This window comes from Haemaphysalis longicornis, unplaced genomic scaffold (genome assembly GCF_048455015.1).
Source record: "Haemaphysalis longicornis isolate Haplotype H1 unplaced genomic scaffold, Haemaphysalis longicornis Haplotype H1 scaffold_12, whole genome shotgun sequence".
NCBI lineage: Eukaryota > Metazoa > Arthropoda > Arachnida > Ixodida > Ixodidae > Haemaphysalis > Haemaphysalis longicornis.
Genome location: NW_027526225.1, coordinates 99,328,859 through 99,356,763, shown reverse-complemented (window position 1 = coordinate 99,356,763; position 27,905 = coordinate 99,328,859). Strand labels below are relative to the sequence as shown.

The 27,905-nt window shown below is 46.0% G+C and overlaps 2 protein-coding genes across 4 annotated transcripts; one reads left to right on the top strand and one right to left on the bottom strand.

The window, feature by feature from the left end:
* Positions 1–1,333: 1,333 nt before the first annotated feature.
* On the bottom strand, positions 1,334–4,449 carry LOC144163083 (transcription elongation factor 1 homolog). 3 transcript variants are annotated; one of them, XM_077693881.1, is made up of 4 exons: positions 4,302–4,449; positions 3,720–3,846; positions 3,476–3,546; positions 1,334–1,656 (listed from the first exon to the last, which is right to left on the bottom strand). In XM_077693881.1, exons 2-4 carry the CDS (start codon positions 3,833–3,835, stop codon positions 1,592–1,594), a joined length of 252 nt encoding a protein of 83 aa, XP_077550007.1. In that variant the 5' UTR covers positions 3,836–3,846; positions 4,302–4,449; the 3' UTR covers positions 1,334–1,591. The 3 variants fall into 3 exon arrangements, with proteins under 3 accessions (XP_077550007.1, XP_077550008.1, XP_077550009.1); XM_077693882.1 differs by having other exon boundaries at positions 4,293–4,408; XM_077693883.1 differs by lacking the exon at positions 4,302–4,449 and adding an exon at positions 3,942–4,167.
* Positions 4,450–7,984: 3,535 nt separating this feature from the next.
* Positions 7,985–27,221, top strand: LOC144163078 (leucine-rich repeat-containing protein 40-like). The gene is made up of 13 exons (XM_077693877.1): positions 7,985–8,355; positions 11,444–11,634; positions 12,968–13,041; positions 14,194–14,323; positions 14,831–14,954; positions 17,358–17,500; positions 19,423–19,686; positions 19,876–20,042; positions 21,008–21,115; positions 21,542–21,652; positions 22,420–22,497; positions 23,758–23,943; positions 25,242–27,221. The coding sequence occupies exons 1-13, from the start codon at positions 8,193–8,195 to the stop codon at positions 25,345–25,347; spliced, it is 1,845 nt and encodes a 614-aa protein (XP_077550003.1). The 5' UTR covers positions 7,985–8,192; the 3' UTR covers positions 25,348–27,221.
* Positions 27,222–27,905: the final 684 nt, after the last annotated feature.

Here is a 27,905-nt window from a genome sequence, read left to right as displayed (position 1 = left end):
ATTTAGCACAAATAGCTCGTTCAGCAAGCTTATATGCCCTGCTTAATCTGCGTTTGCTTTTGCCGGCCTCAGCCAATCGCAGAGCTGGCACATATGACATCATAGGTTCAGTTGCAAGAAATGCACTAGTGGGTCGCATGGCCATTCCCTTTTTCCCTAATTATATAGCTTATTTGAGTGAAGTCTACGTTAAAAGTGGTGTCAGTATGATCATAAAAAGGCAATCTTTCGAATGAACCAAACTTGTGTTTTGTCTCCATGGCCCCTTTAAAAGTGATAAAGCCGTTGTACGTAATTTCAGGCTGGAACATGTCCACATCCCTCCCTTCTGCTGCAAGAGGGGAACATGTTCCAAGTGTTTGTGAGCCCTTTACGCGCATTTTTCACCAAAAAAAGTTCCACTTCCCTCGCACCATCCTCCCTGCCAATTTGCTCACGTAGACTATGACAACGCACGGGCAAGTACGCAGGGCAAAATTTTCTGGATTGCTGTAATGTTTAACCTTTGCAAGAACAAACAAGAAGTCAATTCTAAGCATGAATTTGGTGAAAATATTACGAAATCAGAGGTAGTATCACGGCCATTCTGAACCAGAACGGTGTGGCAGGGGTAGTCAGTGCAGCAGCCACAAATGGCACATGGTGTTTTAAGTGCGAATGCACTTCTTAAGCGACCCTGAATCACGCGTCCACCGCCGTCCGTCCATCCGCACCACATACCCACTTAGGGCGATTGGCCAAGAAGAGTTCCTTCGCTACCCATTCGGCATATCTTCGTGATACTAACCACTTCCTACGGGAAATTAACAACATAAAAATCCCTGATGGCGCCTTCCTTGTAACTATAGATGTAACTTCTCTGTACACAAATATACCTCACCGAGATGGGATTGAAGCCCTGGTTGAATCCTATAGCATACATCGGGATCACGAGGCGCCAAGCCCACAAGTCATTGAAACTTTGACCAGGCTAGTGTGGAATTAAATAGCTTTTAATTCCACAATCAGTATTATCTTAAGCGACCCTGAATCACGCGTCCACCGCCGTCCGTCCGTCCGCACCACATGCCCACTTAGGGCGATTGGCCAAGAGGAGTTTTTAAGTGCGAAAGCGACCCCACCACATACCCACTTAGGGCGATTGGCCAAGAAGAGTTCCTTCGCATCACCCGTGCATTCGCACTTCCCCATGCTCCCCTTCGGGGAAATGCGGGTGAATTTTTTCTCTACTGCTATCCTTACAAGGTATAATGGAATGTGGCATGGGTCAAACTGCCACGTGCAGCCACAAATAAGAACTCCGCAGGAAGGAAAACAAGGTGGGCAAGCAAGGTGATCCCCACGTGAAACGCTCAATTTAATAAGCTTTCCGAAACAACGTTACAACAAGGACAGCAGCTTGGCAGGATGAGAGAACACCGAGCTCGGCTCGGATGCGCATGGGGAGGAGGCGAATGATGGTTCCGCTCGTGGTCCACACTTGGCGCAGCGAGACGCAGTGAGATGGGCTGGACAGGGACTCGCTCCAATGAGGCTTCCACCTATGGACAATATGTACAGGAACGGAGGAGCAGGGCAGCCGCCCCGCCCTCTACTGGTTGGCGCTCTCGCAGGCATCGATCCAGTCGCTGTAGACGTCGATGGCTTCCGAGAGGTCTGGGGGAGAGCTCGAGTCAAGGTTCAGTGCGCACGTTTGGATTAAGGGAACACGGGGGGGTCGCAACCTAATGTACGGTGAAAGACCAGGAGCGAAACATTTCTGGAAGAATCTGTATGCTCAAAGAAATTACACAATTCAGGTAAGATAAACGCAAAGAGAGAGCTGAAAAAAAGGCTGCAAATGTCGTCTAGGTACGACAGCCTTCCGTCGGCTGTGCCACGTAACTCCTACCCTCTCTCCGGTGCCCACCTCTCGCACTCTTACGTTCCTGTCTCACTCCCTGCATGATAAACGTGATGGAGGTTTGCCGAGTTTCATTCAAATTTTCCCGCATTCACACTGCTGCCATGCCATCTGTTGGTACATTCCAATACTGTTTGGCTTGGCGCTCAAGCCACAAGCTCCACGCTTCAGCACTAGCCTTTTTTGTATTTTTTTTATTAAAATGTTTTCTACGCATTTTTTTTTGCAATCGGAAAAATCAAGCCCACATCTGTTGCCAGCTGTGTTTATTAAGAGAACATTGATGGTGCCAGTTATGTGCTCATGTTTTGCCTCAAAATATGCCCAATGTTTTCTTTATGTTCAAAAGCATGAGGTATGGTACCACATTTCATAGTTTGGATATCTTTTCCTACATACAGTGAATCAAAGGACTGACAGGTCAAAATTTTCACGTTTAAATAGCTTAGGGAAAACTACTGTTAAGAAAGTAATGCAACACCTACTAGCAATTTACACAACCTGGTCATTGTTCTAAACCTATCACACTTGCACTGCTTACTTTCCAGTGCTACTCGACAGACCTAGTTTCACGGTGTTCGGCACAGGACAAATAGTGTGCTCTCTATTAATGTACACGTGGCTGAAATTCTTGTTCAAGTTGGAAAACGTTTTGTAGTGCAATTCAAAGGCTTTACCTTTTGTGCCCACTCACATAGAGAACTGAACAAGGGTAAAGATTCTCGCTTTTTTTGTTGCAACAAGAAAAGGAGTGACAGCAAGACCTTCATTAAGACTGCCCAATGCAGATGAAATGTTGCCACAAAATTTGCATTGAGATGAGCAGCTTCTTATACTGCAACAAGCACTTCTAGTACGACTTCATTTGTACAACAGCTTCCAAATGGCCATTCTGAACCTTGGCATGTAAGGACATCTGCAATTTCCCACAACCCCAGGAAAATTCTCTGTCTCAACAAACAAGCACCACCACCAGGGACCAAAGCACTGCTTAATTTGTCCTTTTCTTTCGTCTATCGAGACACAATTATTGAGTGGGTGAGAAGCGGAGCAAAGTTGGGGAACCATGTATGGGCAATTTTAGAGTTTTTGCGGCAAGTACCAAGTGGGCACCCTTGGCAAGCAAGGCATCAAGGAGCCAAGGGGACATCGTTCAGCCTGATTTTAGCACATGCATCATCGCTTCGTTTCTTTGTACACGTGTCTTCAATGGCAGCCCCCACCGTGAACTAAGTTGTACACTTATCCCTTTAGTCACAATATGCATGTACACATCACTGCAAAAAAGTTCATTTGTTCATTTTCTAATTTTCTGTGCGATTAGTGATATTGATTATTCACTTGGGTAGGTCCCTGGGAGTAGAGAACGCCCGACTCTGCACAATTATATGCACAGCGCAAGGAAGTTAAGCTGTAGTGACTACTTTGTACTTCTGACTGTACTAGCGAGTACTAACAGGGCTTAGACAATATTTTGTTTACATTCTGCGCACTACAATTATAACTTCAAGACGGCGATTTATCGCAAATGCAATGCCCAAACTTGGGCAAGTTTCGCTCGGCAAAGGATACAGTTTATGGCTGTCTGAAAATCTTCCAGACAGACCCTACAAGTGATTCGGCCTGTATTTCGTTGCCGGTCCCTGGAAGAGAAAAAGAACCATTCGTGCTGCACGAACAAGGATGGCAAAGAAAATGAAAACGCGAGAGACCTACTCGTTTCTGTAAAAGAACGTTGAAATGACAGCATAAGCGCTTGTACGAAAATTGCGCGGGACGTCAATGTGATGTGATCAATGTGAAACGACCACCTCACATTTTGACTTCACACGATCGCTCGTGGTTGCAAAACGGGCAGTTGAACTGCGTCTCCAAGGGCTCGATGTTCTTGCGTTTTGGCGGCGGCTTGCGCTTGCTCCTGCGTCTTCCCATCACTCCAGAATCTGCGCAAGTTGAAGGAATACAAGAGTGTGAGGGTAGAGCTAAGGAGCCCGCGCCATTAATCAAAAACGATGTTGGAATCAGCTGTGCAAACGACCTGTACACAAGCGTGACACAGCCGCACGTCAGAGTGAACACGGCGCTTTCGACAACTGCCGAGACATTTGTTTATTAAAGAACATCGGTCACAATGTTATTAAAGACCAAAATCAGACACGCTGATCATGGCGCGGCCCTGAGACCACCGCTTGCTGTAAATTTTGCACAGGCCAGTCGAAGACGCGTTTGACGAAACGAGACATTCATGCCGACGCGACAGACACGTCGACATGCTAAGCTTAACAACGCAGTGCTTGTTTAGAGCACACATCAACGCAGCTGCAATTGCATGAATTTAACGGCTGAAACTAAAAACCACTTGTAAAAAACACTAAAATTGTGCGCGCACCTCGCTTACCGTAAATACAGCAGGCCTCCCACAGCACACTTCAAAACGCTACCGTAACGCGTCGCCACCAGCGTAAAACTGGGCTGTTCCTATTCGCACTCCGCTTCGCACTCCTAGTGAGCGCTGTTTTTCGTCAAAATATGCGCTTTTTTTTTTTTTTTTTGAAAAGTGTTTAATGCGCTGTTTTTGTTAAAATTTGCGGAAGAACCAACTAGCAACTAGCCCAAGTTCAATCTTTACGCATAGTTCTGGTAGCTGCGTGGTTCCCCTGGGTGAACGCTTCGCGCCGGAAACGAGTAGGGTTCAGCGAGTTCCTTATCCGAAGAACTGTACCAGCTGCGATATTTCAAGAGATACTAGCAGCATGAGTCGAGCAGCGCATTGGAGACCAGCTGCAATTCAATCTTTACTAGCGTTGTAAATGCTGTGAAATGCCAGCGTCAAAGATTTATTTTTAAAAAATTCAGGGAAGCTTGCACTCACGCGTAAGACTTGAATGGCGAAGTTGTAGGTGAGCATTGTCAGACACATAGTTAAGTTTCAGTATCATAGTTTATTTGCATAGTTGCGGTGCTAGTAATCGTCGTCATATGCATCGAAGAAGTCGGCGTCTTCGCGGCGAGTGGTGGATGCAAAGTCATCCTCATGAAGCATTCTGGACTTCCACGCTCTTCATCATCGGATCGAGCTCAGCAGTGGCGGGATCTCGGGAAAGATTGACTACGGGAGCGCTAGGGGGCGCGATCCCCATACCATAGAGATAATATACTCCCGAAGTTCCATACCTCCCGAAGTTCCATTGCCAGTGACATTACCAGTTGAGGTTTCTTTTGTGTCGCCTCTACCTTTTAGGGCGTAGCCCTTTGGCGGGCGTCTCAGGGCTGAGCCGCGTTGTCGGCGTAACCGAGTGAACGATGGCAAGACCGACATGTGAAATAAAAAGCGAACGATGAAAGAAACGCGAACTTTGGAAGGTAGGGTGGTTCGCCGTGGCAGCGCGAGCCAGCGCTCTCCAAAAGTGTGTAGTGGGGGTGCATATATTCGATTTTTAGGGCGTAGCCCTTTGGCGGCCGTCTCTGGGCTGAGCCGCATTGTCGGCGTAACCGAGTGAACGATGGCAAGGCCAACGATTGAAATAAAAAGCGAACGATGGAAGAAAGCAAAGGAGGAGAGTGTCGGGAAATTGGGAGGGGAGGGCGGTTCACCCTGGCGGCGCAAGCCAGCGCTCTCCGAAAGTGTGTGGTAGAGGAGGTGAGGGTATGCTATGCCCGCACGAGACGCTCGTCAGCGCGACGCTGGCGAAAACGGGATCGAGGGGGGCGTGCGCGTGATGATGGTGCGCTCCGTGCCTAATTAAGACGCGTATCGCGGTCCCTTCCTAGCTGAGACGCACTTCGCGCCGCCGACGCAGAGGCTCATCATCGCCGCTGTCGAGTGCAGTGGCGTAAATCATGGGGGGGTCAGGGGGGTCCTGACCCCCCTTGTGTTCGGGCTGGGGGGGACACCCCTTGCTAGTGTCCCCCCCTTGAGATTCATCTTTCATTTACCTTTGAAAGCTAAAACAACTGTTGTTTTTGTTACTAATAAGTACTGCACGAGCTGAAATTGAAAAACCTTTGTCAGTGCGTGCAAAAACCGCGCTCTCGTTTTTGGACCCTCTAGAAGTGTCGAAAGCTAGGAAACATGTCATAGGTGACCAGTACTCATATTGTACGGAGTATTTCTTATTGATCTTTTTTTAACGTGTGCAATAGCACAGTGCAATTACGTGAGGTATGAAAGCATGCTCGTTTTTCTTATTTTAATTCAAATCACGATATTAATTTGTATATAAATGAAAATAAAGCACAAAACAAAATGGCCGCCTTGGCAAGATGTGTGTCCCCCCTTGTGATTTTTCTGGATTTACGCCACTGGTCGAGTGAGTGCTGCCTCAGCGCGCACTGCTGCTGCGCCCAGTCATATTGTGACTAAAATTTTACTGCATCATTGTTGGCGCAGACGTGCACGGCTTACCATACTTTCCATTCATTGCTTCAAACCCTTCCATAGGAGCACAAGCGATCTACACCAGCGGTGGTTGCGTAATCCGTATTTTTATTCCATTTTTTTTTACTTTTGACTGTGAACGCCGTGTAGACACAAAATGCGTTTAGCCTACTAAACATGATTGTCTGATGTTAGCGATAGCATATGCTCTGGGAATGAATATATGTTGCTGTATGTTCACCTCGCGTTAATGCTTGGCGTGATTTTTTTAGCATAAAAAAAGGCTGCAGTGTTCAGTGACCCCTTCGGCAGTTTTTTTTTTATCAGCGGCTTGTCAAATGTACATGAGTGTTCTGTGTCTCAGTAGCTCTTTCCAGTAGGCAATCCTGACGGCTCATGGAAAAAGAAGCTCTTCTAATAATTTACATTTCTATATATAGGGACGAAGACATCGTCACTTGCAGGCAGAGGTCATAAATATATATAATCCGTACAGTACTGAAAATGAGATAAAGCCGGATCCACTCAAAATCATAGTCAGATTACGATTATGGTGCACGCGCCGAATTTTTTCCCGAAGTGGAACGCGTCAGCCCGCACTAGAACCGGCGGCAACCGGCTTCGCGAACTGGGCGGGCGTCTGTAGAGCGAGCTGTCTTGTGCTTCCCGCTTGAGGCGCGAACACACGTGAATTGTTTTACGCGCAAGCCTGGACGAGGAGCGCGCAAGCCTGGGCGCACCTCGTAAAACACGTGCGCAGTAAACGGCGGGAGTAACTATGACTCAGGGGTTTTTGACGACGCCGCACATCGCACACGTCACGGCCATGCTTCGCTTTTAAAATACCGAGCGCACGTGAGCGTACGCCTCGTGAGGAGCGCCCGGCGTAACACTCTGCCTAGCGTTCGAGGCGTTAATCTTCTTGCCAGTTCACGTGCGTTCACGCCTAACTGGGGAGCACAGAATAGCTCGCGCGTTAGACGCCGAGATCGCGGAGCCGGCTTCCGCCGGTCCTAGCGCGTGCTAACGCGATACACTGTGGGAAATATGTGAAAGGTTGCGGACAAAACGTACGATTCCGGCCCGCCAGTCATGCTAGAGTGTACGCGTACACTGAAGTCATGCATGAGGAAGACGACGATATAGGTGGATACGACCACAGTGAAAAGCAACGGCGGAACATGTAAATAAATAATTTCAAATTTGACGCAATGCGTGGTGGTGTGCCCTTCAGTGCTTACATAGAAATTAAGAAAATGCGCGACAAGCTTCGCCAGTTTTTTGCACAATGAACACGCATACACGCACCCACAGTAGTCAAAACATGGCCTGTTCCCTCGAGACGTTAATCTATAGAAGTAACCTCGCAATGTTTACAAATTACTACAGGGCCCCTTTGAACCAACAAAACCGCGCGAGTGTGAACCAGCCCGTCACTTCCGAACACGTGCGAAACCAACGCCGCGTTGGCGAAACATACAAAATTGTTCGCACACATTGTGCCAACTAGCAAAAAGTTTTGTTTGTACGTGGCGTGCGAATGTAGGCTTGTAAAAGCAAAAAAAAGCGTAATTACATTTTTAAATTTAAAATTCTTTGAATTATGTTATAAATTATAACAATTAAGTTTATTGCAAAGCAAGAAAATTTTATTTTGTTGTTGCTTATTGCATTATTTTGGACGTAGTTTTGTTTTTGTGTTGTTTGTCGTACTTTTTGTAACGGCGCCGTTTCACGTTGCGTTTTGATTTTGTATGCCGTGAGCGCCGTGAGTCTGTGTGTCGGACCGGCGGAGTGTGCGGTAGAAGAGGTTCCGGGTGCTGTGTGCCGTGCTACAAATAACAATGGCTTAGCAAGCAAAAGCCGCCACTTCGCGCGTTCGCTCTCTTCAGGCCGCTTCGTTGAAGCATCATGTCTCGGATCCCGAAGGCCCAGCTGAGAGCGCAACATCCCAGGCCCAATCCGCAAGCATGCTTCGACCTCCAGAAAAAAGAGCCCGCGCTGAGTGTGGATTTGATAAAGTTGGCACGCAAGAGCGGTCAGCTCAATTTGACTGGAAGAGGAATGATTGACGGTGAGTCTTCTTTCGTGTCAAACTGGTTTCAGCGCCTTCCTGTGACGAACCAACATGCCACGACAGTTGTTCCCGTTCTCCCAACTGTCGATCACTTCTCCGTCGAACGGAGATAACATGCACTGCACTGCGCACAAATGAACCGATGAGCGCTGGACGTGCTGGTTAAGCTGTGAAAATCAGTGCGCACGTTGCAATCGTTTTGCACGCACAATCTGCTGCGAGTGTAGGCAGCTGTCGCAGATATTGCTACCTCCAACGTTTCCATCTTACAATTTTGTAGTTTTCAGCCCTTGACATGAAGAAACATTGTGAGGTCTTGTCTCCTTTGAATTGTTTCCCTCTTTTTTGGCGCAAGTTGCTGTTGAGTTTGAAATCGGACAAGGTTGCTATCACCTAGGCGTTTTTCATTGGCTTACCTCCTGTCTGTAGAATGCACCCCCCCCCCCCCCAAAAAAAAAAGAAAAAAAAAAAGAGAAAAAAGTAGGTGGCTTGCTGTATGCAGGCCGCTCATTGGTGCGCTTGGCGCTACCGCGGACAGCGTGGGCTAAAACGTACAGAGGCTGGACGTATTATAATTGATATATCTGTCGGGGCCAATTTGTGTCAAGTGACGTACTGGTCCTTCGACGACACACATATCTACCATTGGAACTTCTGAGTGCGTATGGACCCAGCGTGCAGCCACGATTAGATTTGCCTATTGCGTATCATCCTAAATGCGTCACACATCTAACCTAGTGCAGCTTATTACATGCAGTTTTTTTATTGTGAAATTTTTGCACGCAGGTGGAAAATGATGCCATCGGTGATGTGGCATTGCAACCGTGCTTACACAGTACGTTGTCTATAAAAGCTAAAAATACCAAAATAATCAAAAATAACAACAAATCGATCAAACACAATAAACAATACTAAAAACAATACGGGATGGATTCTGCGCACACCGTGACAGTGCTAAAATACAAAAAAAAAAAAATCTTTGAGGGCATCATGTGCCCATTGTTTGCAAATGCATTTTACAGCAGCGGTGTCCAGCTGTGTTTCGGCCGTTGTTGTGTGGCTGTTTTGTTTGCAATGCATACTTGCTAATGACAGCAGAGCTAGAACTTGGGCTCGTCGGTTGTCGCTTTCGAGACAAAAAGACACACGACAGCAGGAAAGTGAGCTTCAGCCTGTTTTTGCATCTTTTTGTCTCCTGAAATGGCACAGTGGCTTTTCAAAGTATTGCAATATGCATTTGCAAACTGTGCATCATTCCATTTCTACAATCAGTTAATGCAGTCATAAGAATGAGAAAAGAAAAATGATGCAGGCAGCATACCAATTAAAACTTTAAGGCAACGTATTACATGTTCAAAGAATACACACTAGCAATTAATGCTCTAAGTAAAGAGCAAGTGTGCGTTGCATGTAGTGCTATTCGAAGAAGTTAACGAGCTGGCAGTTGGTTTTTGTGGGTATGTTTAGTTTTAGTTGAATGACTTTGCCCAAGAAAGAGTATGGTTTATGTTAATCTTGCCCGATTTTCACGTATTATGCAACAAAGAAAATTTTTTTAGCTCAAAAGTCAAATTTGCATGTTATACAGGCTTGCGTTACCAATACACATGGAGTGCGAATTTTTTTTTTGTCTTTCTTACTTTTGTTCAAAATGTTGAAATGGCTGAAGTAAGTAAATAATAAAATTTGTAGTGCACATTCACAATTATGGCTCCAGAAAAGTGGCTTTTGCTCTTGGGTGCTAGATCTGAGCACACGTTAGCCCCCTTGCCATAGCAAACCTTGCCCTTCAAAAGATGTCGCTCCGTCTCACATGCTTGTGAAAAACTATCTTTTTATCCATGCAAATCTAACAAATATTTTACAGTGTTTCTAAGGAACATACCACTTTTGCTCCCACTTAGAGGGAATAGCTCTCACGGTCTACGTAGTGAAGACGGTAAATAAATTTTATAGTTAAAACGCACCTGAAGTTGCCCTCTTAGCATTTTCTTCATCTTGATTGGAGTGGTCTCCAAGCTTCCACTGTGATAAGTAGCCCAGGTGTGACTTCAGACCGCAAACCCCCAAATTTTTAAAATTTATTTTAGGTTGAACAGCGATTTCGGCTCAATTTTATGATGTTGTCATGTAATTTAAATTCTTTGAGGCTAAAGAAATGAAGGAAACTCACACTAACACGCAAGACTTGAAGGTAGCGAAGCTGTGCGCAACCTAAACGACCATCACGAAGGTTAGGTCCACGATTGCAGCCGATTTGCTGCTTCTTTGCTGCCTCAACAACTTTTACTCCATCATTGTTGCTATAAGTGTGAGCTTCTGTCGTTTATTTGGAAGTGATAATCATTGCACATCCCCTTGGAGGGGCGTATGCTGTGACGTGTCTTTCTCGATCCGAACAAGTGTTGCCACAATTATGACGAATGCTGGAGTTTTTCTTTTGGCCGATTTTGGCCACTCTCCATAAGTGGGTATGCTTGGCTTGACAAACGTGCGCCGGTGACGCTGGGCGGTCCTTGTGAGACACGCACACACTAGCACTAGGCGTTTTGTTGGTGTTGTTAACTGCCGGGCGGTCGCCGCAAGGCCCGTGTTCACGTGCTCGGCAATTTCTTGGTATTTTTAACTGCGGACATCAAAAATTACACATTGCCAAACAGCTTCACTGCTAAAATAAGTCTAATTGCGGCTTAATAAGACTTGGTTGCCTGCCGGTTGGTTCATGACAGATGGAGAAATCAATACTGCGCGACAGAAGAGGATGAAGGCAAGAGGGAGGCAGGACGACCGCTCGTCCTGTCTCCCTCTTGCCTCCGTCCTCGTCTTTCATGCAGTTCCTATTTGTAGTTGCGGTTTCACACTTCGAAGCTACACCTTGGCTGTAAAGCGTCCGTCCACCTATAAGTCTACAGGGTGTGCCAAAATCTGAACACATGGGATCTCGTTGACCCCAGTGAAAGCGTGCGTTTGTAATGGTAAGCTTGTGAGCTGATCGGAAGAAGAATGGCAAGCATGCTTTGGTTTTCGTTGGAGACTCCGCTCGCTTGTGCAGTGTTCCTCCCCCTTGACTTGTGCGTGCGTGCAGTTCCGGAGCAGGTGTGGAACATCCACAGCCTGAGCGAGGACGAGCGTCGCACCATGTCCCTGTCCCTGGACCAGAGCGACGGCGACCGCTGGTGGGACCAGGCAGACCTGACCCGGCTGTACCTCTCGTCCAACAAGCTCACCAGCCTCTCGCCGGACATCGAGAAGCTGCACGCGCTTACCATCCTGGAGGTGAGAGGAAGGAGTCGTCGCTGCTGGGGCAACTTTTTTTACCAAGATTAGTTCATATTTAACGCGCAGTTACATCTCTCTGTCGTATTTCTCTATACTGGCGCTTTCACACAACCGTTTCTTGAAACTAGAACAGCCTTGTAGCTGTGGTTGTGTTGTTGGCAATATGTTAGTGTGGGTTTTTTTTGTTTATTTGTTTGTTTGTTTGATGGTAACATTGAGGTTGGAAGAAGCTAGAGGGGACAATTTGTACACGACACAAAAATGTTGAATGGATTGTAGGTTCTCACACTATGTGTACTGACACTACCTCAGTGATTAAGAGGAATTCGCACCTGAAAGTATGTGTGAAGCAGCTTGCACTAGACTTGTACTAAAAAAAGGCTCATAGTATTGCATTTTTTTGCTTTTTGCATTCTGTACTCCTTGTTGCCTCGTGCAGAGCTGTACTCAAATTGGAGCTGCCTGTCATTCATCCACCCTTATTTTTTGTAGCCCAAGCGGTGTTTATCTGAATGCTGCACCAGTGCAAACAGTGATTTTACGATATCTTGGTGCTTATTTGTACAAAGAACAGTGCATGGTGCTGGCAGTAAGGGTAGAAGCACCTGATGCAACAGCAAGTGGTGATAATATATAATTGAAGTAGTACACTACATACGGCTAACATGCATGGTTGTTGTGCGTGCAGTTTTTTTTTTTTGTCCCCCTTGTCCATTTTGTACTTCAAAGTTCCGTTCATGCGGGGGGGGGGGGGGGGGGGGGGAAGGGGGGGAAGGAGGGAGGGAGGGAGGGATTGAACGAACATAGGAGAAAATTCAATAAAAGTGGTGTTAATGAAACTTTCATTAAAAAAAAAAATATCCTTTGTCAGGAACAGATGGTTTTCAAAAAATCTCTTGAACAACCTTGCCAATCCAAAAGGGTGTGGTTAAACAAATTTTTTAACCAGCCCACGCACCGAGCCTTATCCGGGAGCCCACCCCTGGTAGCACTAGCAACACTTTCTGCCGTGCTCAATTTTCCGCGTCTAACAGAGCATCTCATTGTATCCGCAAGACAAAATCTGGGCGAGAAAAAAAAGTCTAATGTCTGCATCCCCCCTCCTGCAATAACTCTAGCTGCAGACGCGGGTGGAAGCGGCGCGCCAGCTTATCTCATTGTTTCGTTCCGCATGGCTGACCCGAGACCTTTGACGGGAGCTGTGATGAATACTAACCAACTTGGCACAGCGCTTGCATTTTGATTTTCAGGGCTGCGGCTGGATGTGTCCTGGCGCTAACTTGTTTTCTCTTTTTCTTCTTCCCTCCCTCTCCTCTTCCCCCTATCGCAGCTGAATGACAATGTGCTTACCTCGCTGCCAGACACCATTGGGAGCCTGCGGCAGCTCACGAAGCTGAATATTAGGCAAGCGCTTCGCTGTTACACGCTCGAGGGAGCACGCACACGTGCTGGGGGCGGGAGTGTGTAGCGCTTCCTCTTTTGACTGGCCTAACGACGGAAGCTGGCTCATTTATACAGTCGTAGTGTGCCTCTGCTACAGTGTGCAATGTCAAAATGCTATGTGGTGAAGCCTTGCTCCCCTCTAGAAACACCTGATACATTGAAACTGTGTTCAACCCTAGCTGGTGTCAGGCAAGAAATCTGCGCGCAAAATGATAATAAGGCTTAACCGACTAGTGCAAGGTTTGAGGGTGCGTTTTGGGAGCAAACCTAACTGCTTTTGTAATTCAAATAAGGCTTTTGATTTAATCGCAGAGGGCGACACACATCTATCACAGGTTCTGCTTTGACTTGCCAGTTGTGCAAGGTTTTTAAACCAGGCAAGCTGAGCTTCAAAGTGGTGGAGTAGTTGTTTGAGCCAGGCAGCAGGATGAAAGTACGAAAGGCTGTATTTTTTCTGTCTGTTTTTGTCGACAGTAAAAGCTCGTTAATTCGAACTCGGTTCATTCGAACTAACGGTTTAATTTTGAACTGGTGCCCTGGTCTCTACACAGCCTTGTACATTTTAATGGGGGAAAACTCCCGATACTTCGAACGCGACGGTATCCAGAACGGTTGATTCGAACTGTAATCCCCTGGTTTCCATCGCTCCTCGCCGAAGAAAGCGGCCCAGAATGATTACAATGCGGTGCAAATCCAAACCAAACCAACTTTACTAGAGATGCAAAACAATGAAACAGAAAAACAACACCCTAGCATGCACGCTACACTGCACCACTGGCGTCAGTGGCATGCGTAACAAATGTGCAGTGGCGCCTAATTCACGATAACGGGTCCAGAGGCGGCTTCTTTATGTTCTGCCTGCGCAGTGTGAAGCGATGTCCATTCATTTCAGCGCCCGCCCGCTAATTCGAACTCCGCTTAATTTGAACAATTTTACGGTCCCCTTCGAGTTCGAATTAATGAGCTTTTACTGTACCACTCAATTTTATCACCAGAGGTCCTATGTCCTTGCAGCAGTGCAAAGCTCTTTACAGATATTGAAGCACTGTTTGTGCAAAAAAACTGGTGGAGTGCAGTGCATTAAGGTTCTTCTCTTTCCTTCTCCAATTGCAGTCGCAACAACATAGAGCAGCTGCCAAACTCCTTCTTTGAGCTGAAGGAGCTGCGGCAGCTTTTGGCTCATCACAACGCCATTGCAGAGCTCAGCGATGACGTTGGCAACCTCTCTCTCCTGGAGCTTGTGGTACGCCGCCAGCTGGGCATGCAGCCATTTTTCGTTTCTCACAGGCACCTGCTTTTCGGGGAATATCAGACTTTTGAATAAGGGTCAACATTATATTCAAGCACTGTACTGGTGCTTATATTATATTATGTTCAAGCACTACACTTCACGCAAGTTTGGTTTCTATTGTTTTATTTGCCATCTATAGCTCTTTTTTTCGTTCGTAAAAATAACTTGCCTGTTTTTGTTTTTGAAATGAAAGCAGGAATGAAGACTGCTCTAGCCAAAGGGGCTGATTGAGTTGGCCCACAACAGCCAATGACTTACTAACATGACCAAAACACTCCACAGTTTTATCTGTGTGTGTTTTTTTAGCTTTGGTATTATTTAATCTTATCTTGGACCTCTTTTTGCTTACTGCTTAGCCGCAGAAGCAAGTGGTGAGAGGTGCAGCATATCTTGAAGCACAGTTGGGTGTGCTGTTTATTAACCTTCTCCATGCAACCTGCCGATCTGCTGCTGCTGCAGGACTTGAGCCACAACAAGCTCAGCTCACTGCCAGCCATGATTGGGTTCCTGTCTCGAGCGACCAACGTCAACCTCTCCCACAACAGCCTGGTTGAGCTCCCTCCAGAGATTGGCAGCATGAATGGTGAGGCACAGCTGTGATCAAGCATGAAGAGCTTTCAGCTTGGCTAACAATGTATACTAGTAAGCTGCTCCATTAGACCACCACCACACTCTCGCGACTAATTGCTATCCTTGGCACACCATTCGACTCACCCCCATGCCTGAAAGAAAGAAAGTCTGCATTGAAATTTATGTCATTTGGGTAACAGTGGTGCAAATGCCATCAAATATGAACTAGGCCACTTTGTATAACACTGTGCCTGTGGCTATGCTGAGGATATCTCCAAATTTGGAGCCCCCCTCCTCAAAGTATGCTAGAACCCTGTTGTCCTATTGTGCCATTGGTTTGCTTGATTGATGTGTAATACGTTGCTTACTCGTGACATATTGTACTTCGGATGGAGTTTTCATCGTCTAAAGTAATATTCATGAGCAAGTTCTATCTCTTCGTGACACGAACATGCGCACCACATCTCAACCTATCTTGACCTTCTTTAAATTTATTCATTTTTGTTTTTGTTGTGTAACTGCTGAGATTAGGTGTAGCAGATGGTGTGCAGGGCATTCTTGTGAAGCAGTTGCATAATTAACCAGAGCGTTGTCTTCCCCTCAAAAGCAAAGTTGTGCTCTATTGATTTTATTAAAGCATCTTGGGGGAAGTGAAATAACAGGGCCATAAAGGAAGAAGTGAACAGGACAAGCGCTGATTTAATGGAAACACGTCTTAGCTACATATACATACACAGAATCGCCCTGCCGCACACCACGTGCCCACAACAGCCAGTGACATACTAACGTTACCGAAACACTCCACAGTTGACAACGCACCCTTCTTGCCACTGGAACAACTTATCGCAACGACAGCTTTAAGGGCACAGGGTACGCCCTATACTTCCCATGCATTTTTGTTCATTTTGAGGTACATTTTTCTCAGCATCTAATAAAGGTATCTACAAACCGTATATGTCATTTTCTTTCAAATTGTGTGCTCTTTTAACTGTACTAGAATTATAAACATTCCTAAAAAATTCAGTTTTTTATAATTTTTTATCCGGTAGTACCTAAATTTTGGCATTATTTTAGTATTAAAAGTTGTGTACCAAAAAAACTCTTACGTGCATATTTTCAATTCTAGTACAGCAGGTGTGACAAGTTATGTAGATGACAGGAAAAAAAAATCGGCTCGTTGTCTTGGAAGATATAGGAAATAATGGTACCTATGTAAGAAAAAACATTGTTTTGAGATAATTGAGTTTAAAGTAAAAAAAGAGGCGAAAAGCAATACTTTTTTGCCAAAAACAGCAATGGAGCCATTTATTTGAAACGCACCAGCTTTATAATCACTGTCAAAGTCATTTCTTTGCTTTTCCCCCGGTCGTCTGTCCTTCCTTGACTATTTTGTGCACCATCGTACAGATTTGTTCACACAGTATTTTGCTTGTGGTCAACCTCTTTAAGCCACTTGATGGTGGTGTTGCGCCCAGGTTTTGGTCTGAATGATTTTAAAATGCTGGCTCATGCGTTGCTTCATCATTTAGTGGAAGAACAGCATCCAATGTTGCAATCATTAGAGTGTGAAGCCCAAAAAAAGATGTTTTTTATGCGCAGCTTCAAAGGGCAAATGTGAAAAAAAACGTGCAACAGGCTCTTTGGATTGCCCTCGCTGAAAAATCAGGTATGCAATTGTTGCTAAGCAATTTATTACTACAGCTGGTTCCAGAAAAGTATTTTAATCTGAAACTGGAAGTTTTTTGAGAAAAAAAGGACAATAAACCCTGATAACATTCTTAAGAGGATGTGGGCACTTACTACTTGCCTACGGGAAAACTGCTTTTTAGCGAGAAATAAGACTTTTTAAGGCAAGTGTGAATATGGAAAATGTGCACAAGGAATTGAACTTTCCTAATTGCGAAGAAAAACAAAGTCATTTTTTCAAAATTTCGCTTTACCCTGTGCCCTTAAAGAAACATATTCTTTCTCATGCAACACAACTGGTGATGCACTAATGCAGTCGCTCCCCAATTTTCGGATATAGAACGATTCCAACAACTCTCTAGTAAGCCTGTCTCTGTGTCTGTACAGGGTATCAGTCTCGCGAAATAACGGACAACAACTGTACTCACACGTGTGACAATTCTTGGCCCTCTTTTTTTTAAGCGTGTTACGATGCTTCATTAGTCAAATGTTTATGCAGCGACCCATCTGACCACTTTCACGCCGGGTGTGTTCTGTTAACTGTGGAGTGTTTCGGGCACGTGGTTTGGGGGAGAGCAGTTCTGTGTATGTATATGTAGCTACGACGTCTTCCCATTAAATCGGCGCTTGTCCTGCTCGCTTCTTTCTTTATGTCCCTATTATTTCGCGCTGTTCCCCAAGATGCAAGTGCACCAACTAGCCTAACTCGCCACCGTCTTCTTACTCAAAGCGCTGCAGATCCTGGACGTGTCCTTCAACCGGTTGCGGAGCCTGCCGGAGCCCCTGGGCTCCCTGTGCCACCTGGAGCAGCTCTTTGTGCAGCAGAACGAGCTCACCGCCCTGCCGCCATTCTCCGGCTGTGCAAGGCTCAAGGCAAGTGTCTGCACGCTATTTCTACAGGTGCAGTGGTCTATGCCAAACTGATGAACATGAAAGTAATACTGCATCGATAGTACACGTGTACTGCAATGGCTGTAACACAGCTGTGGTTATAACAACGCAGTCTCTGCTCCCCTTTTAGCTTAATTTGTTGTGAGCAGGTTGTGAGCACTTTTCCTGGACACAGGAAAAGCAGTGGTTTTGGGTAGTCTAGCAAACAATGTTTTCCCAGCTGCAAAAAATGTGCAACATACAGTATAAGTGAACTGTACAAAGGAAATTTTTTTTTTTTTGCAGTGGTGATTGTTTCAAATGGAAATTTTTATTTGAAAGAGAAGAAAACCAGCTGTACAGAGAAGCTTTGGGACAAACACAAGGAAATAAGCAAAAACATTGGTGTTGCTTTGCACAGAACAAAAACAAAAATACATTTTGTACATGTGCTATCAATGCAGAACTCCTGCAAATATTAAATGCCTAGCTGTAAAATTTAATTTACAGAAAAAAAAATGTTAGCACTAGTGGTTTTCGTGCCGCTGTGCAAAGCAGTTCCTCAAAACACTGGTTGGCCACGCATGCATCGCAAAAAACATTGGTTTTATTGGTTTTCTGCTCCACTCTTTCTTGTTCGTAGTACAATTTGCATTTTCTGGGGCTTGTGTTGAACAGGGGTGTCAGGTTCTGGGCTGGTTTGGCGCACTGTCACTTTCGGTGCTGAAATCAGGTGATGAAAAGTTGTCCTTGGTGTCAATGCTGCTAATGGCATCCAAAAAGTCGCGTGTGAATCGCCCAAATCACTAAAAATGCAGCGTCTCCGCAACGGTGTTGCGCGTGAGATGTCGACACCATCTCCATATCATCCGAGTGCCCGTCACATGACACCAGTGGTGCTGTAAAAAATCATGGCGGAGAGAAAAACAAAGCAAAGAGGATATAAGTGTCTACTACTCAATAGCTAGAGCCAGCTGTTGGAGCGCCACTCGCAAAGTGCCAAATTCGAATGAAAAAAGTCAAAAGAACTTGGAAGCGCCGATATTGTACCATCAGTTTGAATAGGCGTGGGCAGAGAAGCATTAACTGTAGTCAGGCACCACACGATTTGCTCCTACAAGACGGAACGTAGCCACAAAGCACTACCTAGCCTCAGATATGGTTGCAGCATTTGACACGCACCGTTGTTTGTGCTCCGAAAGGCCCGTACATTGGATATTGATTGCATTGCATGAGCAGTAAGCTGCAGGGTTTTCATTTTCAAACAAGCGAAAGAAAAAGGGCCATGATTGGCTCAGTTTTGAAGCCGTTTAGCTGTTGTGCCCAGCACAATGCTTTAATTCCCGCATATGGTGCTGTTTTGCATTGTGATGAGGTAAAATTAAAAAAAAAGAATATCAGTGTATGTGATGTGAGGTGCCTCGTAGCGAGCCCCTGGTGATATAAATGCTTCTGGGCTTTTTTTCTGCATTGCAGCCCATGGCTTGGCTTTACTTGCCTCCTCACTTTGCGGATCATTTTCGTGCTCTTCTGCTTGCCTGCTTGCTTTCTTGCTTGGGGTTGACATTTCCTTTTTGCCACTGCAAAGCACTCCTTTATGTGGTAATGCATTTTGCAGCAGTGAGAAAGCTTACCAAACTTTTAGTCTGGTCAGGCATTGTTTGAGGAAACAGTAAAACAGTCACTGGTGAAGTCAAAATACAAAAAGGCGTTTTGGAACCCATCCTTGCTCAAAATGCCTTTTTCTATTTTCACTTGGCCTGTGACTGTTTTACTGTTTTATTGAACTTTTATGTATAAGACTATAAGGCACCCCTGTTTTCTTGCGGGGAGGCTGAGTTGTCTGGTAAAAACAACAACAAAATGTGAGCCATTGTTGTGGAAAAAATTGTGACATTGTCGGCCTTGGATGTCATCCGCCGCAGGAGCTGCATGCGGGCAACAACTCCATCGAGGAGTTCCCCATTGAGGTGATCGAGAGCCTGGTGGGCCTGAAGACGCTGGACCTCAAGTGGAACAAGCTGTCCTCCCTGTCGCCGGACATCACCATGATCCAGGGCTTGGAGCGGCTGGACTTGTCCAACAACAACCTGGCTTCGCTGCCCTACGAGCTGGGCACCCTGGTCCACCTCAAGGGGCTCGGCGTGGAGGGGAATCCCCTCAGGGCCATCCGCAGGGACATCGTCAAGGCAAGGGAAATATACTGCATCTGCCCGATTCCAACGTGCACGTATCTCGTCAAAAATTTGCATGCGCATTACAATCTGGCTCAAAAGCGAAATTGACTTCAAAGTGGCCAGTAGCATCACCATGGGCACGATGTCCACCCAAAATCCAACTCAGTCCAATCCAATCCAATCCAACTCTCTGCTGTGCAGAGAGGTACAGTGCACCTGCTGAAGTGGCTGCAAGACCGCCTGGCCGACTCTCCAGGCAAGGCAGGCCAGAAGCAGGCGTCGGGAGCGGCGGGCCTCAACGATGGCTCCGGTCTGGCCGAGTCCATCGAGAAGTTTGCCCTCAAGACGACCCATGCGCTGGAACTAAGGTCAGGGGTCATGTCTCTGTCTGAACGCTTCTTTGACAATTGTAGTGGCACACAGGGAGAATGAGCTGGCCAAGCAGCTGGTGATCTGTGTAGACTAGTTCGGTTGCCCGGCGACATGGAAGTGATGATGATGAGATGGGAAGGATATATGGGGCTGTCGGACTTGTAGCTCCTTTTTGTGAGAAATGAGGTAAAAAATTCTTGTTATCCTTCACGTGGTGTAAATGTTAGCTGTAGATTATTCCACTGCATGGTGTGATGGACTCACTGCAGGAAGCAGCGAAGTCAGGTGCAAATAGTGCACTTGAAGTATGTTACAGTGGAATCTCGTTAAACCGTACCTGGATATGCCGTAGTTTCTTTTTGTACGTGGTTAAGCCGAATCCCCGACTCAGTTTCCTTTTAACCTAACAAATTCTGATAAACCGTAGGGCCTGTTAGTACGTACTTTCTTCGCGTCCCCGTCAGGTACAGCTTAACGAGGTTTCACTGTAATTGTAATGGTTACGTCAACACCATTGTGATATTAGAAAAGAAAAGAACCATTTTGCCAGGCTGATCCCAAATGGCAACATGCTTGTAGCTTGTGTGAAAGCCGAAGTAAACTTGTCCTGACCAGAGCCTTCTTTTGCTTTGCTACAGAGTTGGTGCTGTTTTTCTGTCTTTTAAAAGTAGCAAGTTGAGTACCAGAAATGCTTTGACAAAATTGAAAGCTTACATTTTGCCTGGTCAGCACAGCAAACTTTCGAAGCATTCTTAAAGCTGAGAACACGGGTCTAGAAGGGGGCCTTATAAAAAGCATAGGGCTCTTGCGCTCTGCAGTCTGCACTAATCTCGGCTCAGAAAGTGCGCGGTAGTAGGTCTGCCCGCGTAACTTTCCATTGCCAAAAGACATACCGAGCCTCTAGTATGAAATGCAAGCAGAGCCCGTGTTGTGCAACGTATTCCATTCTCGCCGCATGCAGCAAGCGATCCCTGTGCGATGTCCCCGAAGAGGTTTTCAAGATGGCAGCTGAGTGTGACGCTAGCACCATTGACCTCAGCAAGAACGCCTTCGACTCCGTTCCCAAAGGGTGGGTCCACACTGCTCACTTCTCACATGAAAAGGTCTCGCGATTATGCACGGCACGGTAACCGATCTGTATGAAACGAGACACGAATTGTTTGCTTTTGGGCCCTTGCTGAAGCCAAAGTGTCATCTCTATCTTCTTGCTTTGTGACGTTGCCACTAGCTTTCAACAAGGCCCCACACAGCTAATATTTACTCACCTGCATTACAAAGAGGAAAACTGGTGCCTGACTAATTGGCCCAACTGGCTAAGAGCAACGCTAACGGCCTAGCAGAAAAAAAGAGGTTGTGGCACTATGATTGGTAATAAATGCGGCACTTGAATTCATGCGTGTCATTATATGACCTGTTAACAGCTTTCAGTGTTACGTTTTCCTTCCACGCGCAGTTTTTTGCACCTAATAATTTTTCGCTTTCCCCCTTCTTCAAGGCTCGAGGCTGCCTGTCCTGTCATCACGGAGCTAAACCTGGGCTTCAACAAGCTGACTGAGCTGCCGGGTTTTCTGTGTCTTGCTTCCCGACTTACATTCCTGGACTTGAGGTGGGCAACATTGTGGAACAAGTGGTATTGAAATAAAGGTTAATGGAAAGTAAAGGGAACAGACAAAAGGGGAAGGCCCCATGCTGAGTTGTATTTGTGTAATGGGGGTAGCTGCTCTTGGAATCACTTGGGAAGAAGTCATGCAGGATCAAAATTCAGCCTGCTGTATTCATTTCTGCTTGTAATCGTGTCTGAGCTCTAGAAGAATTATACAAACAACAAGGAGGATCGTAGTGGCTTCATTATAGGCACCATCATTTGTGTTATGATTGAGCTGCTACTGCCCTTTTTAGCTGCTTGATAGAAGCTTAGAAGAGCAGTTGGAGGCATGTAATCTTGACTGGTCTGTGTTAGAAAACACTATACGGCCTTGGGAAGAGCAATTATGGCAAAAAAAAAAAAAAGTGCCGTAGACAACATGTTGATTCAGTCAACAAGTTTCTGCGTGGTTAACTGAAGGACTGTTCTCGAGTCCAATTGAGCAGGCACATTTTGTGGAATATGGACAATTAAAGCCCCAGAACGAACTCTCAGAAGCAAAGGGACAGTAGTGTGAACAAGAAAAGGGGGTTTGAGGCCGACTGCATTGCTTTAACCTTCACAGCTTTGCTTCCTTTAAGGGTAGTGAAGGAAGGGGATGACGTGCTAAACTAATCCCTTGCAGTGGTGAAAATAAAATGCTGACAGAGGGGTTGTACTTCACACTGTGGTACACCATTGTTTTAAAGCGGCTCACCAAGCAGTCGGACGACCTCCCACATTTGCAGGAACAACCAGCTGAGTGACCTGCCTCAAGAAATGGCCGTCCTTGCTAACGTCAGGGAGCTCAACCTGTCATTCAACAGGTGAGCTGAGGTGAAGTTTGTGTGCTGCAGCGATAACCCACTGCATTGGCTCAGTGGCTAAGGTGTTGTGCTGCTGAGCCCAAGGACGCAGGTTCGATTCCCGGCGGCCGCTTTTCTGATGAAGGCAAAAAGTGAAAACTTGTGTGTGTACGAGATTTCGGTGCTTGGTAAAGATCTCCAGGTGGTCAAATTCAATCCGGAGCCCTTCACTATGGTGCTCCTCAAAGCTCAGGTTTAGCTTTGGCACGTAAAACACCCACAATCAATCAGTGCACTGTAGCAATCAACGTGATGTGTGCTGTAATTCAAATGTACCACCCATACTATTTCAAACTGAGTCCTTGCTTATGTACCAGTGACAAACGACCGTGGCGTGTGAGTGAATTGTTCTCGCAGTAGGCCACTAACATATCGACATCTACCTCCTTGACCTTTGGCAATCCACAAATGGCCATGTGCTGTTCCCTGGCTAGTTCATACTTGTTGGTTACAGTCTTCCCGTATCGTGGTTAAATTTAAAACACAAATCGTGAGCCATTTGACTTTGTGAAGGTTGATGACGAGCGAAGCTTTCTTGCTCGCGACAAAGTAGTGGCACCGAGTAAAGGGAAAGCTATGACAACATTTTCTCTTTTGAGCATTGACAGCAGTCATCCCTAAGAGGATTAATACCGTTGCAGCCATTTCCTGCTCAGCATTTGCAATTAAGTTGGCTTTGCCATAAAGTGTTTTCGCACATGCATAACAAAAATTCATGGAGCCCTAGCTTCTGTCCATCCCACACTCAGACCACTTCAGCCTCTACGTTAAGCAGCATCAGCTAAAGAAATGCTTTATCTCAGTGCGGTTGGGCCGTGTGCGGCTGTCAAGCCCAAGTCCTGAGCTCCTTTCATGAGGAGAATAAACATGCCGGTGTCTTCTGTAACTCTGCAGTCACCATCAAAGTCATAGGCTGCTTGCTTAAAACATAAATGGACACGCATTGGGTCGTTTCTACTCCAACGCCTTGTGCTTTAAAATAATGTGCGCTTTGAAGACACATGCGACCTCAGCAGTTTTGCAAATGTGAAAAATACATGGAACTCCAGCCATATAAGCTTCGCTTAAAACTTTAAACTGAGACATGTTTCCTAGCGGGAAAAAAAAAAAAAAAAAATTAAGGCGAACACAAAAGGATGTGGTTGAGATAGACGCTAGGGAGCACGCCTCAGTTACCCCAGCACCAACTTTCAGCTCTAATTCGCTTTAAACACGCCGCAGGTTTCTGCGCATTCCCGGGGTGGTGACCAGCTGGCCGGCCCTGGAGATCCTGTTTGCCTCGGACAACAAAATAACCGAGCTGGACGTGGGGGAACTGCAGAAGCTGAAGCACATCGCCGTCCTCGATCTGAGGAACAACAACATCCTGCAGGTGCCTCCAGAACTGGGCAACATGCGGCAGCTCAGGTGGGTAGGGACACCAACACCACCGGCTCCCTGCCCCCTGCTCTCGTCTGTAGTTTGCAGGACAGTTGCAAGCCTTTGTGATCTTATCAGTAATAAGGCTGTGCCACGGTGGCAGTACTAAACAAGTGTCTTTTTTGCGTAACACGTTGCCCCAATTGAGTTCAATGAAATCCTTTGATTTTTAACAGCAGGGTTGTTGTAGGTCGAGCCCTTTCGTCCGTCTGCTGTAGGTCCGTCTGCTGTAGGTCGTGCGTCACGCAGGGATAGAAGCAGATTCTCAAACCCATCGATAGAGGGCGCAGTGGTCTTGCAGGGGTGGGCTCCTCTCCCCACTAGGGGAGGGAGCCTGCCACCACTGATGTTTAGCTGCCGATTTCTTTGTGCAAACCGTAGAATTTGCGCAGTGACAGCGCTGTTGTTCTCGGGCAAGCGCCCGTTTACATTCCAGCCGACACAAGAGTTGTTATTGCAGCTTTTAGCTCAGCAACTGTGCACAAATTTATGGTAAATAAAAGAAAGCTACTTGTCCCCCCCCCCCCCAAAAAAAAAACAAAAAAACACAGCTGTACTGTTTCAGCAGATCTCGCACTGGCTGGAACTGGGTTTAATATTTTATTTAGATTAAAAACTCTCGTGATTTGCCCACACATTGCGCATATTCATGGCCGTAAAATTATGCAAATTTTGGAGGCTATCTTTGGATAGATTTACTGCACAGCGCTTAATAGGCATACTTCAAAGTTTGATGTCACAGTGATGTGATGTTGCTGTTGGCAGTGGTGACCCTAGTAAAAAACAGAGGCTGCTGTAAAAGTGAATGCATTTCTACAATAGTATCTGTGGTCGCTGCCCTCAAAATAACAGAGTGGGAAACTGCACACTTTCCACCGTTGAAAGCATGCAGTTTCTCCAGAGTTATTTGCAAACAAGAAATAGGCAGGTCTGTAGAAAATCCCGGTACAGGTAGCAGTACTCAGAAGCTAGCATTTAGTTGTCAACCTTACCGTAGCCAATGCTCGCTTTCCTTGCAGTCTGCAGCAGAGCATGGTGCGTTGTCGATATTGGTGATGGGGTGCATGCCTAATCATAAAGAAAACAGCATGCCAGCAGTGCTTAATGTTTGTGGCGACAGTGTGTAACCTGCATTTACACAAAGGCTTGTTGCAGCTGAAAATTTTATGCAATTAACAAAGTCCTAGCGTCCGTCTCTTCTGACAAACCCAAGCTTGCGGATTACACATTAAGATGGCCATGCATTTTTTTTGTTTTGCCTCTCTTTCTCTTTTCTTGTTTCGCAGAACCCTGCAGTTGGAGGGAAACCCATTCCGCAACCCCCGACCAGCCATTCTCTCCAAGGGCACGCCGGCATTGCTGGAGTTCCTCAGGGACCGTATCCCGCAATGAGCGACTCCTCTCCTGTTCCATATTTATTTTTACCTTTTTGCTGTGCTGTTTGAAGATATCTTCGTTCACATCAATGTGTTCACTTGAAACTGCTTCAGTGTGGTGCGTGACCTTCGGTAAGCCAACCCCCACTGTTAAGCGGGAGGTGTATTAGTGCTCGCTCCACGCGAGGTGGTGCCAGACAAGCAGTTTGGGGCCCTGGCCCAAGTGATTGGCATAAGCGGTGTGGTGCCCACTTGAGCAGCACTTGCTCAGTTGGAACTTATGTTTACCCTGTCAGTTAAACATAGTAATTTTGTCTTCAAAGCAGTTTACTTCTGTTTGTTTGTTCTAAACCTTTTATGTGTTGGGGACATTTTGTGGACTGAAAAACGTGGTGTCTGTTATAGAGGCAAACAGCAGGGGTAGAAAGTGTTTTATCGGACACACTGTGGAAGTAATCATACGGGCACATGAAATTATCTGTCTTTCTCTCTCTCTCTTTTCATGAATACACTTTTTTCCATAGCTTCAGTGCTGTGCCGAGAAGTCAGTTGAGCAGCTAGTGTTGTTTGAAAAAAGAGCCGGAACAAAGAAGTGCTCACTGTTGGTCTAGTAGGTACAATGTGACATGGTGCGGGCGTATTGCTAAACAGACAACGCAAAGAAAGCGTGTAATGTTTGTCCTGTCACCATTAACAGAGAGCTGGTTCTTTGCTGTGTGGCAAAGCCCACTTTTTAATCATTGTCGAATCTGACTGAAAGATGAGGGTTTTTGTAATTGTGCTCACAAACCTCAAGAAAGCCCTGTACCCCCGTTAGAGAGCAATCTCTTTCGCTGTCTCCCAGTACTGGGCACAGGATTTCACATCATCATCTGCACATTGTGAACGAAGCTTTGTGTATTAGTGTATTCAGACACTCAAGTCAGTTACAAAAAAAGCTACTTATATTACTGCGCACAATTCCATAAAGTATGTATACCTTGCATAGTCGCACAATGACTGCGTAAGTCGAAGTTGTCTTTTGTTTTTATTTCTCTGCACATGCATGCAGTTTGTAGGACAGGGTTGCCTGGTTATTTTACAATTCAAGTGTTCTGTAGGTAATGTCACTAAAGGGACCACAACCAGTTGTTTTTTTATCCAGGCTTAATTAAAACGCAAGGCTTCAACCCAGTGCAATGTGTCGCTTCAGTTACAAAAAATCTTGCGAGCTCTTCGCACTCGCTGAACCAGTGGTTCATATTGTGCACAAATTGTAATGACTGCACTTGTTTCATCGAATGTTGTAATGACTGCACTTGTTTCATCGAATGAAGTTGTTGCTGAAGAGTCATCTCCCTTGATCCGCTTTGTTGCCCTGTTCTTGTGCGAACCACCGATTGTATAGCTTGCCCTGCTGTTGACTGCCAAAGTAGCACCCTTGTGCGTTATTCCCGTGTTGAGGTTGACTTGTTATGAATAAGCTAGAGTTTAATTTTAAACAAAGAGAGAAATGTTCTGCTAAGTGCCAGTTTGCTTATCTTTGTAGAGCAGTGGAAACTAGGCTGCTGCGTGTGCATAATATAGGTGGCTCCACAGGTTATGGGGTATCTTTGTTACGTGGCTTAGACATGCAGCAGCACTTGGGGGTCACATTGAGGATGTTTGCCAGAAATCGTAGTTATGATAGACGTTATCGTGCTTGAGCAGACTGTGCTGTCGAGCTTCTTAGTGCATGAGAATTTGTTAATCCTGTTCCGGAGATGTAAAAGGCCTGTTCCTGTTGGTTGAAATTTTCGTAGTCTATCAAAAGTGTTTGTATGCCTACGTCCATTGATTGGGTGCTTGAGGTAAAGCCTCTAAAAGTATGTCACTTGAAACAATGCAAAATAAAGAGAAAACTAGTTCTGAGCTAATTAACTGGGGTCGTTTAGTGTTATGGACCTTATAGATGGTATTTACTGAAAAGTTTAGCGGTCAATTTCTTCGCTTGGCAACACTGGAAACGGCCATGTCTGTGCCACGGCGCAGCTTGTGCCACTGCACCCACACCTTGCAGGGAAAAAAAAAAAAAAACTACTGGCGTGCGTTGTCTTCCCCGGTTCAACCCATTCTCAATGGTGGTGTCAACATAGATGTTATTAATCGCGCTCACATTGGAGTCGAGGCCACGGTGTAAGATATATTATTAGGTGAGGACACAGCTGACAAAACGAACTTGTGCTCTTTGCTTTGATAAAGTCGCCAAACTGGCGCCGCTGAGACCGTTGATTGCAGCGCCCTCCAGCGGAAGAGAAAAGAAGCTGCCCGAGCGCCGCCTACTCGGAGGTGTTCGGATCCCTTTGGCTCCTTGTCGGGCCTTCTCGGCAGCTTCCGTAACCGGTCGTCTGCTTGATTTCTGCTCGCCGTAACTTGGCTGGTTCCGCCGGCCGGGGGTGCAGACGATAATTTGAAGAAAGCCGTGCGAAAGCCTTTGCGCTCACCCCAGTGTTTCAACGTGTTCTAAGCATGTGTTTTGAGACGGTAACCATCAAAAGAAGGTATAAAACACCAAACCGAAGGGAATGTGTGCCGCGGTAGCCGTTGAGAGCTCAC